The following is a 12,603-nucleotide window of genomic DNA, read 5'->3' on the forward strand; positions in this document are numbered from 1 at the left end:
TGATGTCAAAAATTTAAAATTTTAGCTGACTACGGAAAATACCTAGCATTATTCATTTTTTTAAAACATCAAGAATTGGCATGAAGGATAATAACCACCAAAGACAAAGAGGGTGAAATAATATTTGTACCAATTCCAATATAAAATTTGATTAAAACTTCTCAACTAGAATCAAATAGATAAGATATAGGGCTTATGATAGGTTTAGCTTATGCCATATTTATTTACAGAAATGTCATAACTTTTGAAATGTTTACAAAATTCTTTCATATATACAATTTTATTTAAGATATTACCTTTACCGTGCATACTTTAAAATGAAGAAGCACATTTGGGCATAAATTTCTATAATACCAGGAAACCTTGGTGGATTGTAATCCTGTGAAATCCTCAAATGGTTCAGATAGGTACTTAGTTCATTTATGAAAACAGAAAAATGGTAGGCATAAAAACACCAAAATATGTGGTTCTTGCATACTTGCTTTTGTGTGAGAAGATATAATACTCTATATTTTAAGATCTAAATAGTTAATTCTTAGAGTCTTTTAGTTTAGCACATGCTAACATACAGTATATTTTTACATCTTTTTTATTGTGGTCTATGACTTACATAGGAGAGGAGTTTATGAAAAAGTAGTCACCTGCCTGCCATAACTTAAAAACATGAGGTGAGATCAGTTACCTTTTATTCACATTCTCAATTTTGCATATTATTATTTTCTCCATAAATATTAGTCCCAAATTATTTATATTCCTTATTACTAATTATATGTATATATATTCCATAGTTTGTTATCTTGCAATACAGCTCCCATGACGCTGAGTAGAACCAGGACTCACACTATGTACCAATGCTTGATTTCATATGACTTAATTTGAAAAAAAATATATAAAATAACCAATATCCTTCAAGTAAACAATTATATAAATGACATATGCATCATTACCTATGTGACTTCACCATTGGTTTGGATTAAGAGGGTAACCATTTGGTTGTTTAATATAAAGGACTATTCATTTTATATGAATTTAAAACTTTCATACATGTAAACAGTAAGTGAGTGACATATATAAAAGAAAATCATTAGGCATCTATAAAGATACTTAATAATTGTAAAATGCCATAGGTTACTTATTTTTTCACCTTAATGGCAAAAGAATTCCATTGGCAAGATTGGAGAATGAGAGATTGCAACCACTGGAGTGGTTTCTCCACCACTCCACTCCACAAGGAACAAAGTGTAGCATTACTGTATGTTTTAGATAAATTTTTAATCCTCTACAGAAAAAACATTTTCAACCTTTTAAAAATGAATATTCCAAATGCAGAAATTTCAGAGCGTAAAAAAGTACTCATATTGACTGGGACTCAATGCCAGATTTCTGACTGAGTGCTTTTACCAATTATGCCACTGAGGTATCCTTTTACAATGTGAATTTCTAGGGTCTTTTAAATATGAAGGGGTTATGATGAATCGCTTCACATTCAGTATCACAAATAATCATAGGCATGCAGATAGCACAACAGTCTACAAGATTAAAGCTTACTGTAAATACAAAGTTGTTTCCCTCTGACCACTTCAATGAACTGTAGGAGATGCCACAACCATTACTTCAACAAAGTCATCCACTGATAGGCACTGAAGCTTTAATGCCTAGATAGATTAATTGGTTAAAACTCTTGGCCAGAAATCAAGGGTCTCTGGGTTTAAGTTCTGGTCAAGGTTTATGATTTTTACACTGAAATTATGGCATTTTAAGTATATCAGTGATGACTGTTAAAGAAACTGTCACGGGATCTATGATTATTCTTTCAATGAAACTCCTCTCCTCACACTCTCATGCTAGATTTAATCTCTTTACTTCCATCCAGTTCTGCATCTTACCTTCTTTAATTCTTAATCCCTAAAGATAATGATGGCATGGTGAGGGTAGACTAAGGACAGACAAATGTAGGTGACTTAAATGTCTCACTTTGAACATGAAATTATAAAATCACTCAATAGCAGAGAAATTGTCAGAGCAGGGGAAGGGCTGACAAAGTACTTTCATTGGAATATTTTCCCACATGCTCTTTTGTTTTGCCATCTTCTCCAACTTCTAATCCTTAGTTTAGGGTTATCTACTATTTTTCATAGTTGTCCCTTGTATCAATTGGGATGTCATCTAATAGGAAGTGACATTTCTTTGCATACATCCTATACTTCTAGAGGTAGGGTTCAGTATTTATTCTTTAACCTGCAATTCAAAATGATACATTTACATGCATATGTGTTCCTTACTCCTCAAAATTCTTCCATTAATTCTGCCAGCTGGTGGGACCATCCCATCATACCAAGATAAAGTGTATGTATTCAGAGATAGGCGGTTGGATCTGGTGGATTTATGTATTCTATTCCATAGCTCATGCAACGTATTCCCATAAGAGATATTTTGGAACGGTTTTCTTTTTCTATAAAGAGTAATGAGGAAGCTACACAAATAGCTTTGTTAAATGAACTTTATTGATGCCATTAACAATGAGGTAGTCCTATTTGGACTTAAAAATTTAAAATGACACCAGTGAAATAGTACTTCATGACATCTCTCCATGTGTTTTAGCCTTTCATAAAAACTTTTGTATTACAATATGCCTCATTTTCTTTCACTTAACTTTTATGTCTTAGCAAATTTTATATGAATACATATTATGATGAAAGCAACTTCCCTTGAATCAATCTCTCTTCCTGATATCTACACAAAAAAATGGGGTTAATTAGCAGAAGCTGGTGTTTGATTATTGCTAACTATATTTTCCTCAGAAAACTGAGAATTTACAAGTGCATAAACGATCCATCTCCATATTGCTGACTAAAGTAAGCAGTACCATAACTGAGATGAGTAAATGTGCCTGATTTATTCTTTTCTCTCCTCAGAGAAGTCTAAATTTTCAGATCCAGCTGTCAGATCTGATAGAGATCATTAAAATTTTGGGATTTTCCAGTTGTATATCTGATCATACACCAGTAAATATGTACGAAATGGTAATAATGACATATATTTTCATCTTCAAAATTATTATTTACCAACTAACTAGGCAATATTTAGACTCATTTTGAATGCATAGCTTGATTTGAATATGCTCAAAGAATTAATCCCTCTAGATAGTTGAGAAATCTCTGGATAATTGGTGCATGCTCATTCTTGCCATGTTTTCCTAAATATTCTATCTTTAGTGCTCACTAAGTATGTATATAAAATGATATTATTATGAAATGTTGTGGTAATCATGAACACTGAACATGGCTTAACATACAAAAGCAGTTAGGTCAGTTTTTTGTGGGCGAGAATGAAGATCTATTGAGCTTTGGTTAACCAATAAGAGGATACAAATCTGGAAGACCTAAATTTTGGATAAACCATGAAATTTTGGAAATTCATCTTGGAGCCTTATGGCCAACCCAAGCTTGTCCCACTCCTATGAAAGTAAGCAAACACTGTATTATTATTGAATGGAAAAATGTAAGTAATATTTTTGATTAAACAAAGTAGGAAACCCAAGTGTCACTTTATATATTCATTCCAGGCTCTCCTCCTCTACTCATCAAATTTGCACATCTGCAATCTCTGAAAGCATAAAATGGCTTTAATGTAACATATTGCAGGCTGCTCCAAGGAACGGACTTACTGTGGAGACTGGCCCAGCCTCTCGTTTCAGCAATACTAATCAGTTGTTAGGGACAGGATGCACCTTGTAGGTGTGGCAAGTTTTAACTACTCATACTTGACACCCATTCACAATTATCTAGGGTAGATGTTGAAGGGACGATTTTTTGGACATATGAAATGCCTAAATTAAGCGAATCAAGTTGAGATAAAGGCACTTTAGGCAGAAGTACTGCCATAATTTTTAGGTTTTGCCATGAAGACTACAATTTCACATTGGCTATTTGTAGTGGATCATATATTGTCTCAAAACTACAAATATCTTTTTCTATGAAGATTTAGAGTAAGTAATTTCCAAATATTCCTAGAAAATTTTAGAACTGGGAAAAACATTTTGAAATACAGCAAAAATGCTGTGGACATGATTTTTATTAGGTGCATATTAGAGGAATCAAAAATATTCTGGAAATATTTACGCAGGCCATTTGGGTTATCTATCTTTATTCATCTCATTAGGAATGGAGTTTTTATACTTATTTTAAAATGCACCAATTTTCATAAATTAAAATTTTTTAATTTTTAAATTCCCTCTTCTCTTGTCTACCTTGAATATTGAATATTTTTGTATCCATTTATAGGACTTTCCAACCGCAGTTTTCAATCGTCAGGCTACAGTGCCTTGATTCAGCTATTGCATGCAAAACTTAGACCATCTGTTTTCATATATATTTTTTAATGTTAGGTAGAATTGGTGTTACATTTTGTACATTCATTGGACATTAAACTTTGTCATAATAATGTTTGTTTTTACGTGAATAATCAGCACAATTTAATGAGTTCTCTTCACTCATTTTTGAGTAAATCATACATGAAGTAACTCATACAGTTTTCATATTATATACTTTCATAGTTAAAAGGATTGTTTTAAGTTAATGTTCTTTGAGTTTTGATTTTTAGCTTAACCCAACTTAAACCAATGAAATCTCAACACCAAAACCTGCCAGGAACTCTGACAAAATCTTATTTTATCTGTACTGTATGCTAAAGAGACATATAAAATCTTATGGCATAATAAAATATAATGGAGAAACTTGTAAATTTTCCATTGGGGGAGATGCAATGATTTCTAGACACAGATAACTTGCCTCTGGAAAATTGTCTCTTCCTGAGTTTTAGTGAAGTGATTTTCAGGCAAATATAGTTATACTGTAAAAGATACTACAATATCTTTTGCATACCTAGTGGAATCAGCACAAGCAAACACATCCCTCTGTACACCTTGTCCTCACTCGGCATGAAGACTACTGCAATGCTGTTTTGGAAGTTTTTGGGAAATTATTATCAACAATAGTGCAGTTTCACAAAATCCTTTCATTTAGACTTTATCCAGCCCCTATTTGATAGCATATACATAATCACAAGAGTTTAAATCATGAGATTATGAATTTTGATGCCTATTGAGATTATTTGCCTTATAACATTATTATCATACCATCAGGAGTAGGATTGTAATGCATGGAAACTTCATAAGTCAATGCATGCCACCCACAAAATTTGTCATTTAAACTATTTATTATCAACAAGAAAACATTATAATACTAATCATCATAAATAGCAAATGAAGCACTGATGTACAGCTATTATAAGTTATAAAGATTTGATTTGACTCAATATTTTCCATTTTTAATTTTACATTTGTACCTTCCTATATGGATTGGTTACACATTACAATTTTTAATTAATATATAAATTAAACAACTGGAGGTACGGCATACATAGGTACTACATAGGACAATTTAAATTTATGAATACAGTTGCTTGACATTTTACATTAAAGGTATGTACCACTCTATTTTAGCCTGTATGTTCAATTAAAAGGAATTTTTTCTTGAAATTTTGTGATGAATGACTAAATAAATAGTTTAAATTCAGCGCATTAAGTTGCAAAGATCATTGAATATACATTTTTATATGGTAATTTAAATAGCTAGGTGGTGTTGCTGGTTATAGAGTTATGTTTAAAATGCTTCTAATTGCACTTCCATGGGCCTACCTAGTTCATCTTCAAAATGATCAACGTTCCCAGTACCTACCTCACTTGACCAGATAAAATAAAGATGGGTTCATTCAAATAATATTCCCTAAATCAGACGAAATATATCTTCAGCATATGTTGATTGTTTTTTCCAATTTCCATGTAAATCATGAATGGCAAAAACCATTATTTCTGTGAAGTAGTTATCTCCTGGATAATCTTATGCGCAAAAACAATACAACCTGATTTTATTAATTGTATCTAATAGCTCATCAAGCCCCTGGAAGCATACTTTTTTTATAGTTATAGCTAATGCCAAAGGAATTATGACCTTAACCAAGAGCTTGAAAACCTGGTATTTCCAATAAGGGTTATATAAATCTAAATTAATCACAAGGCCAGGCATGATTTTATTAATTGAAATTTAGAGGGACTCAAGGGCATGTATCATACACTATTAATAATTGGTGGCAATCTCCACAAAATTATGGGTAAATCTTTTGCAAAGAATAATCAATATGTTTTATCAGCTAAAATTTTGGAAAATAGCTGTTTTCCATCAAGTTTCCTAGTCACTTAATTTTGTGAGTGGTCAACTCAGCATGGACAAATTTTAAGTTTAGTATACCTATCATTAGGTACTGTAAAATATTTGAGAAAACAACACCACATGCAGTCTCTTTCAATCTGTATTCCTTGAGCTAATGCAATAAATAATGCCTATAGATAAATAAATTAGCATAAATAAATAAACTTAAACAAATACACTTAAATAAATAAATTAACATAAATAAATACAAGCACTTTCAAACATAATATTTGTTTACATTACCACATCAAAATATCAATCAGTCTTGAAACAATTAGAGTGTGGAGAATGAGTCGTACAATTAGGTACCCTGTATAAATTATTGTGTTTTATCCAAATAAATAATATGGTTCAAAATCGTATACTTAGATTGATTACATAATATATTTAATCAAAATTTTAGAATTCTATTTATTTTTGAAATTCTGAATAAATATGAGAATAACCACTTATAAGAGTAATTTGATGATTTCCATTCCCTGATCTATAATCACGTTATACCTTTTAGCATATTCATCGGTGAAAACTAATTAAATTGTTACACTCCCTCCGATAATAAATTTGAGACTGCATCTCAGGTAAAGTGGTACATTCCTCATCTATCTCAAGGCTTCTGAGCACCATAGGCCAATTCATGTGCAGATGCATCACTTTCCGCAGCATCAGAGATGGAATCAAATGACCTCTTAAGGTAATAATCTCCACCATAATGTTGGGCTTGAGGATGATCCCCATAGTGGCTGGGTGCATGTTGAGGCCTTAAGTAAACAACCTTTGTGTCAGTCACAGGGTGCTTGTCATAGTTCTGTTGACGGATAAGTAGGATGAGCCTGGCAAGAGACACCAGGAAACTTAAAACACTGATTCCAAACTGCTTAAAATGAATCAGATGTGAGAAGACCATCGCAATGTAGGAGAGTATGGACTTGAGTGTCAGTATGCCCATCAGGATGGTGCTGACACCATTTCTTCTCTTTTTCTTCCCTCCTGATCCTCCTCCTATACCTCCTCCTAGAAAGCAAGCAATATAACCATATGTAAGCATGGCCAGCTCAAAGGACTTGGGCTACCTAGGTTAACTTTGATTTTGGTATTCTCATCAAAGGGACACTACTCTTATTTACAATCATTACAAAATGCACACAGCAAAAAAGCAGTACTGATCCCTTCTACACAAAACAGTTCACATTGAGTGGCATAATTGTTTAACTACAACAAAATAAAGATTTCAACTTCGTACTCTTTCAATTTTTGTACCCTGCAAGCACTTTTCTCTCGAGCTAATGATTCATTTGTGGGCTCATCTGTAAGAGGGTACAAAAAGAAACTTTTGCACCACAATTTGCACACCAAATAGAGATTTATTACTTCACACGACCATGGTTTCGGTGCTGCACATCATCATCACCTGATGAAACCATGGTCGTGAAAAGTAATAAATCTTTATGTTGGAGTACAAAGTTTCTTTCTCTACCCTTCATGAAGAAATTCCATAGAATTAAGCCTGAAACTTATGTTCACCTGTAAGAGATGTAATTTATGTAAGCTTTGGTTATGGCTACTAGAGGTGTGTGTGGGTGAGCACTTTGCCAACCCACATGGTCAAAAGTACAATTCCTTATGAACTCATGAACTCAACTGGATATTTTGAAAGACAGAACAGAGGATCTTACATGGAATTAATTTCACTTAATCATAATACTGGATTCACCTAGTTCCCTGAAGTTATGATAGTAGCAGCTTGTGGTGAGGTGACCGCCAGCCAAGGCCATATGTATGATAATTGGCTAATTGTTTGAGCTATGTTTTTAGAATGAAGAGGATGAGTGCATTGGATCATGGCATATTCTCAACATGGAGAGAAAGGAATGAAATGGTCCCACTGTTGAATATTCTATCCAATAGAAAAGAGCACCAAGCCTGAAGAATTCTCAGCATGAGTTTCTTAAATCATGTATCAGAATTTCATGAACAAACCCATCACCCTTATCATTCAAACCTGGGCATTGAATATGGGCATCCAGGTAACTGTCCCAATTCTTCACCTCCATTGAATACACAGAGTCAGATATTTACCGAAAGAGGCAATAAGGCATTTATTTACAGTCATGAATAAATATAGAACACCTGTATATTCAAAGAACTGGACAGGAAGGATGTAGGAGAGATACCTACTTCGAAATCAACAAAACTGTTCTCATATGCATCAAAGAAACATTAGCTGGATAGCCAGTATTTATATCTCATCTATTACCCATACTTAATTATTCATGACATGGAATTCCGGCAGAGTTCAAATTTCTTGAGTAAAATCAAGACAGAAGTTGCCATTTAACCCTAACATCTGCATTTTTGCAATTAATGGTCAGCCCAATGAGAGTTACTCTACACATTTTTTTGGGAAAATATATTCAGTATTCAGATATCCAATCTATATTGCTCCAAGTTTCAAAGTCACTGTGAAGGAGGGAGGGAAGGGGGAGAGTGGTCCTTGAGCTTTAAAGGGGAGACCCGAAAACAGTAAAATTAAGAATCACCAGGAATGCATAATTAATATTTTCCTTGCACTCAACAGCCTTTACTATTTCCACAGAGGGCATATACCTAGGGTTAACTTACTATGTTTAATTACTGGTTAGTAAGTAGATTAAAGGAAATATATAGGAATTATATGATATATTTTTTATTGCTTTTGTAACCATGGAGGAAAATTGACTAATATCAAGAAATAATTTTAACAGGCATGTTTAATAATAGTGCTATGGCAAATTTTGACTTTTTGTAAAAAGTATGGTATAATAGTTCCAAATACTATAATGGTAGACCATGTTTATATTTGGAACTATGACTCTTAAAATAATCTATCAGCATACAGTTTCTACGTCCTATTGAAATCTTAAGTTTCCATTTTTAGCTTTACAAACTGCAGACACTTAATTTTCAATGGGCATCTGGGTTGGTATTATCAGTAATTATCAAAGTTAAAAAAAAACTATCCAATTTGTTATGAAGACGACAAAATCATTAATAGCATAAATTAATATGTATGGCATTAATCAATCATGGGTTACAACACATTTTCCAGAGCTTCATATAGGTTTTAAATTTATTGATGAAGAGTAGTATACCATTAATTGTTAAAATTATTTATAAGTAGGCACTAAACTTGTACTTTCTGACTAAACTTATACTAATGGCATAAGTAGTTTAAGGGAATTGGCTTTGCAAATAGCTGGTTTATATCCACCTAACCACCTTCTTCAATAACTGATGGAATTTTTAGTGGCGGCACTTGGTACACAAAGCATAATCAGGACAGGTACTTTATTTATTCATGTACCAATGGGTCAGTGGTAGGAAATAGATAGTGAATACTAAATTGCCTGTTTGATGAAATATTATCTCTTGATATTGCAAGTAAAAATAATCCTTCTCTATACACATAATAAATAACAGTATATTTACGGTAGATTATAAAATTTTCTGACTGATTCAAAACTGTAAAATTATGAGACGTTTTCAGAAACACCCATAGAAACACTAAATAGTTAACATTTAAAAAATATTCTTAAGACAGTAGGTGATAATTTAAAAATGCTCCCAAAAATCTTGAAAACACTTTAATTCCATTTGTTAGCTTCCTGTAATTAGGGCTGTGTAAAATAGCTTCTTCAATGCTACATAAGGCCAAGTAAAGGGCTGTGATTTGTCAATGACAACAATAATTATAGAAACCAGATTTAGGTACTTAGATCAAAAGGTAACCCAATTATTCTATGTATACACCTAATCAACCATCAGATATGACCAAAGTGACGTCTTGAAAGATTGCATATTAGAACTAATACATTGGGTCACAGAAGAAGCATGGATAGAATGTATCTCATCAATATGTTAACTCAGAAAAAGACAGAGAGATCAGTATATTATCCTTGTATCCCTCTTCACTTTTAGTCATAATCTGTCTTGCCTCAAGTGATACCCTTTAAATCCACTGCTTCATCTGCATGAAGGTTCCCATATAAAATCCCCTTATGTTGAATATTGCTATGCTTACTAAATTACTAACTAAAGTAATATGTAATTAAAAATAAATAAATTTTGACTGAAAGTAACAGTTATATCCACAAAAAATTAAATTTCTATGAATATTTTTACTAGAACCACTATTTATATCATCCATGGGGCTCAATGTTGGAGCAGTAATTGACTAATAAGAATGAGGTACCTATGTGGGATTTATAAAGAGTTATAGTCATAAAAAAATAATTGCATCAGAATGAAGTGTCTAAATTAAAGCGATTTTGAAAGTTGAGTTTTTTTGAGAATTTAAAATCAAGTAAGAATCAAACTATGAGTAAGTAAGTGTAAAAAATGAAGGGAGATTGGCAAACAATAAAAACAATAAATGAGAGAACATCAGGAAATTCAAACTTTTCCGGGATGTTTCACTGCATCGTCTTCATTATAGAGATGACATTTAGGAGAAATTACTGCTTCTGTTGTCAGGTCACAAGTGATCTGAAGATCCAGATGGCAAGACAAACCTGAAGACAAAAACTCCAATGCCTCTGAAATGTCATCTTGAGAATGAAGATCCAAAGCAGTGAAGCATCCTAGTAAACCCTATTTTCCAGAACAATACTGAAAAACCCTCCAACAGGAATGAGAGTATCATTTTTAAATTTTGGTTACTAATTTGAAAACAAATTATATTGAAAATACAGGTAAAATGTGACAAATTAATATCAATCTATTTACCTAATTGCTATAAAATATACACACTCAAATATAGTTAATTCAAGGGCTGCAGTTTGGTAACAGCTTGATGTAAACAGAAAAAAATGCATTGAGATTTCAACATTGATGCTTAGTTGAATCAAGGTTATCTCAACACTGATGCTTCATTGAATACTTAATATATAAATTTACTTCTTTCAATAATCATCATTAATATAGCTTTATTATATGCAATGAATCTCCATAATTGAATCCTTAGAAATATATCATATGTTGATCGAGAAAACATGTCATTTAATCCATGAAGTTAAGAAATATTTGAAGATTTTAGGTTTACTCACTCTTTATAATTTTTATCATACCCCAGTTAAATATTTCGGTGTATTATAATAGGGAGGTTAGTTACTGACCATTTAATTTTTCAATCCAACCAACCCAAAGAGTAATATATGTTAAATCCATTAAAACCAGTACTCACGCTGTATTGAAGTTGGCTCTTCAACCTTCCCAGATGACCATTCCTGATCTGCAACCCCTGTTTTCTCCCCTAACCTTTTCGTGGGTAGAGGGCTGGAACCAAAACCAAGTGGAACAGGACCTGCTCCTTTCTTAGCCACAACACTCCTCCTCCGCCTTTGCTTAGAATCTACGTCCCCACTCCTCTTATCCATTTTTCTCATTCTGTCTTCTTCACCTTCCTGCAGGTTGATCACATTGGAGACTAAGTCTACCACAAGATCCCTCACTTCTTCCAGAAGTCGTGACATTCCACCATTTGAACTAAGAGCTTTTATCACTTCATCAACTGGATTAGCTTCATTGCCTGGCTTTGAGGTTACCCCTGTACTTCCACTTCCCATTAACCACCATCCGGGACTCTGAAGGATCCCCGCACCCTTCTCAACTTTTTCAGTTCTGTCGTCACTTTCCTTCAATGGAAATTTATCTTGATTAGTAGTCGTCAAGGAAAGTGAACCGGGCTGGCTCATTTGAATCAGTTTCTGAAGTGCTCGGAAAGCTTTCTTTTGGATGCAAGGCAAGTCTCCTTGGAGCACACAGTCTAGTAAGGTTGTCTCCGGTACAGAGTCTCTTATGGAGTTCTGACCGGGAAATTCTGATTCGAAAGACCCTTCTTCACTGGAATCCCTTTGTTCTTCCTTGATGGCATGCCCTCTCACAACATCTGGATCGCTGCTTTTACTTGATCCTCTACCTACCACTTCCATGCCACCATAAACTGTCACAGTTTCAACCTTCTCTTCAGCTGCTTCAGAGTCCCAGTAGCTCCTTGCCTCGCGTCCGAATTCATCAACGATGAGGACTTCCCCGACGCCAATGCGCTGAACACCGTCGTCGACGGTTGGTGGAGTGACAGGAGCCCCGGTATCCGGAGAAGCTGAGCCAATCGAAGTTCGGAGGGATATTATGATGAAGTAGATGACCCATAAAGGGCATCTCTTTTGGTACTTGTTCCCCGGGAGCCACATGATTTTATGACAAAATACCTCTTACACTTCCTTATTGATAATAGAGTTAGAGTTTTTTGTTACCAAGGGAAGATCAACTTTTTCGAAATGGATATAAATATTTTGAA

At 33.6% G+C, this 12,603-nt stretch overlaps 1 protein-coding gene across 1 annotated transcript; it reads right to left on the bottom strand.

Annotated features, from left to right (window-relative positions):
- Window positions 1-6,752: 6,752 nt before the first annotated feature.
- LOC139686859 (uncharacterized) lies at window positions 6,753-12,256 on the bottom strand. The gene is made up of 2 exons (XM_071583938.1): window positions 11,488-12,256; window positions 6,753-7,280 (listed from the first exon to the last, which is right to left on the bottom strand). The coding sequence occupies exons 1-2, from the start codon at window positions 12,233-12,235 to the stop codon at window positions 6,874-6,876; spliced, it is 1,155 nt and encodes a 384-aa protein (XP_071440039.1). The 5' UTR covers window positions 12,236-12,256; the 3' UTR covers window positions 6,753-6,873.
- Between the last annotated feature and the right edge of the window lie 347 nt (window positions 12,257-12,603).

This window comes from Hetaerina americana, unplaced genomic scaffold, assembly GCF_022747635.1.
Source record: "Hetaerina americana unplaced genomic scaffold, ioHetAmer1.1.p SCAF_1, whole genome shotgun sequence".
NCBI classification, from domain to species: domain Eukaryota; kingdom Metazoa; phylum Arthropoda; class Insecta; order Odonata; family Calopterygidae; genus Hetaerina; species Hetaerina americana.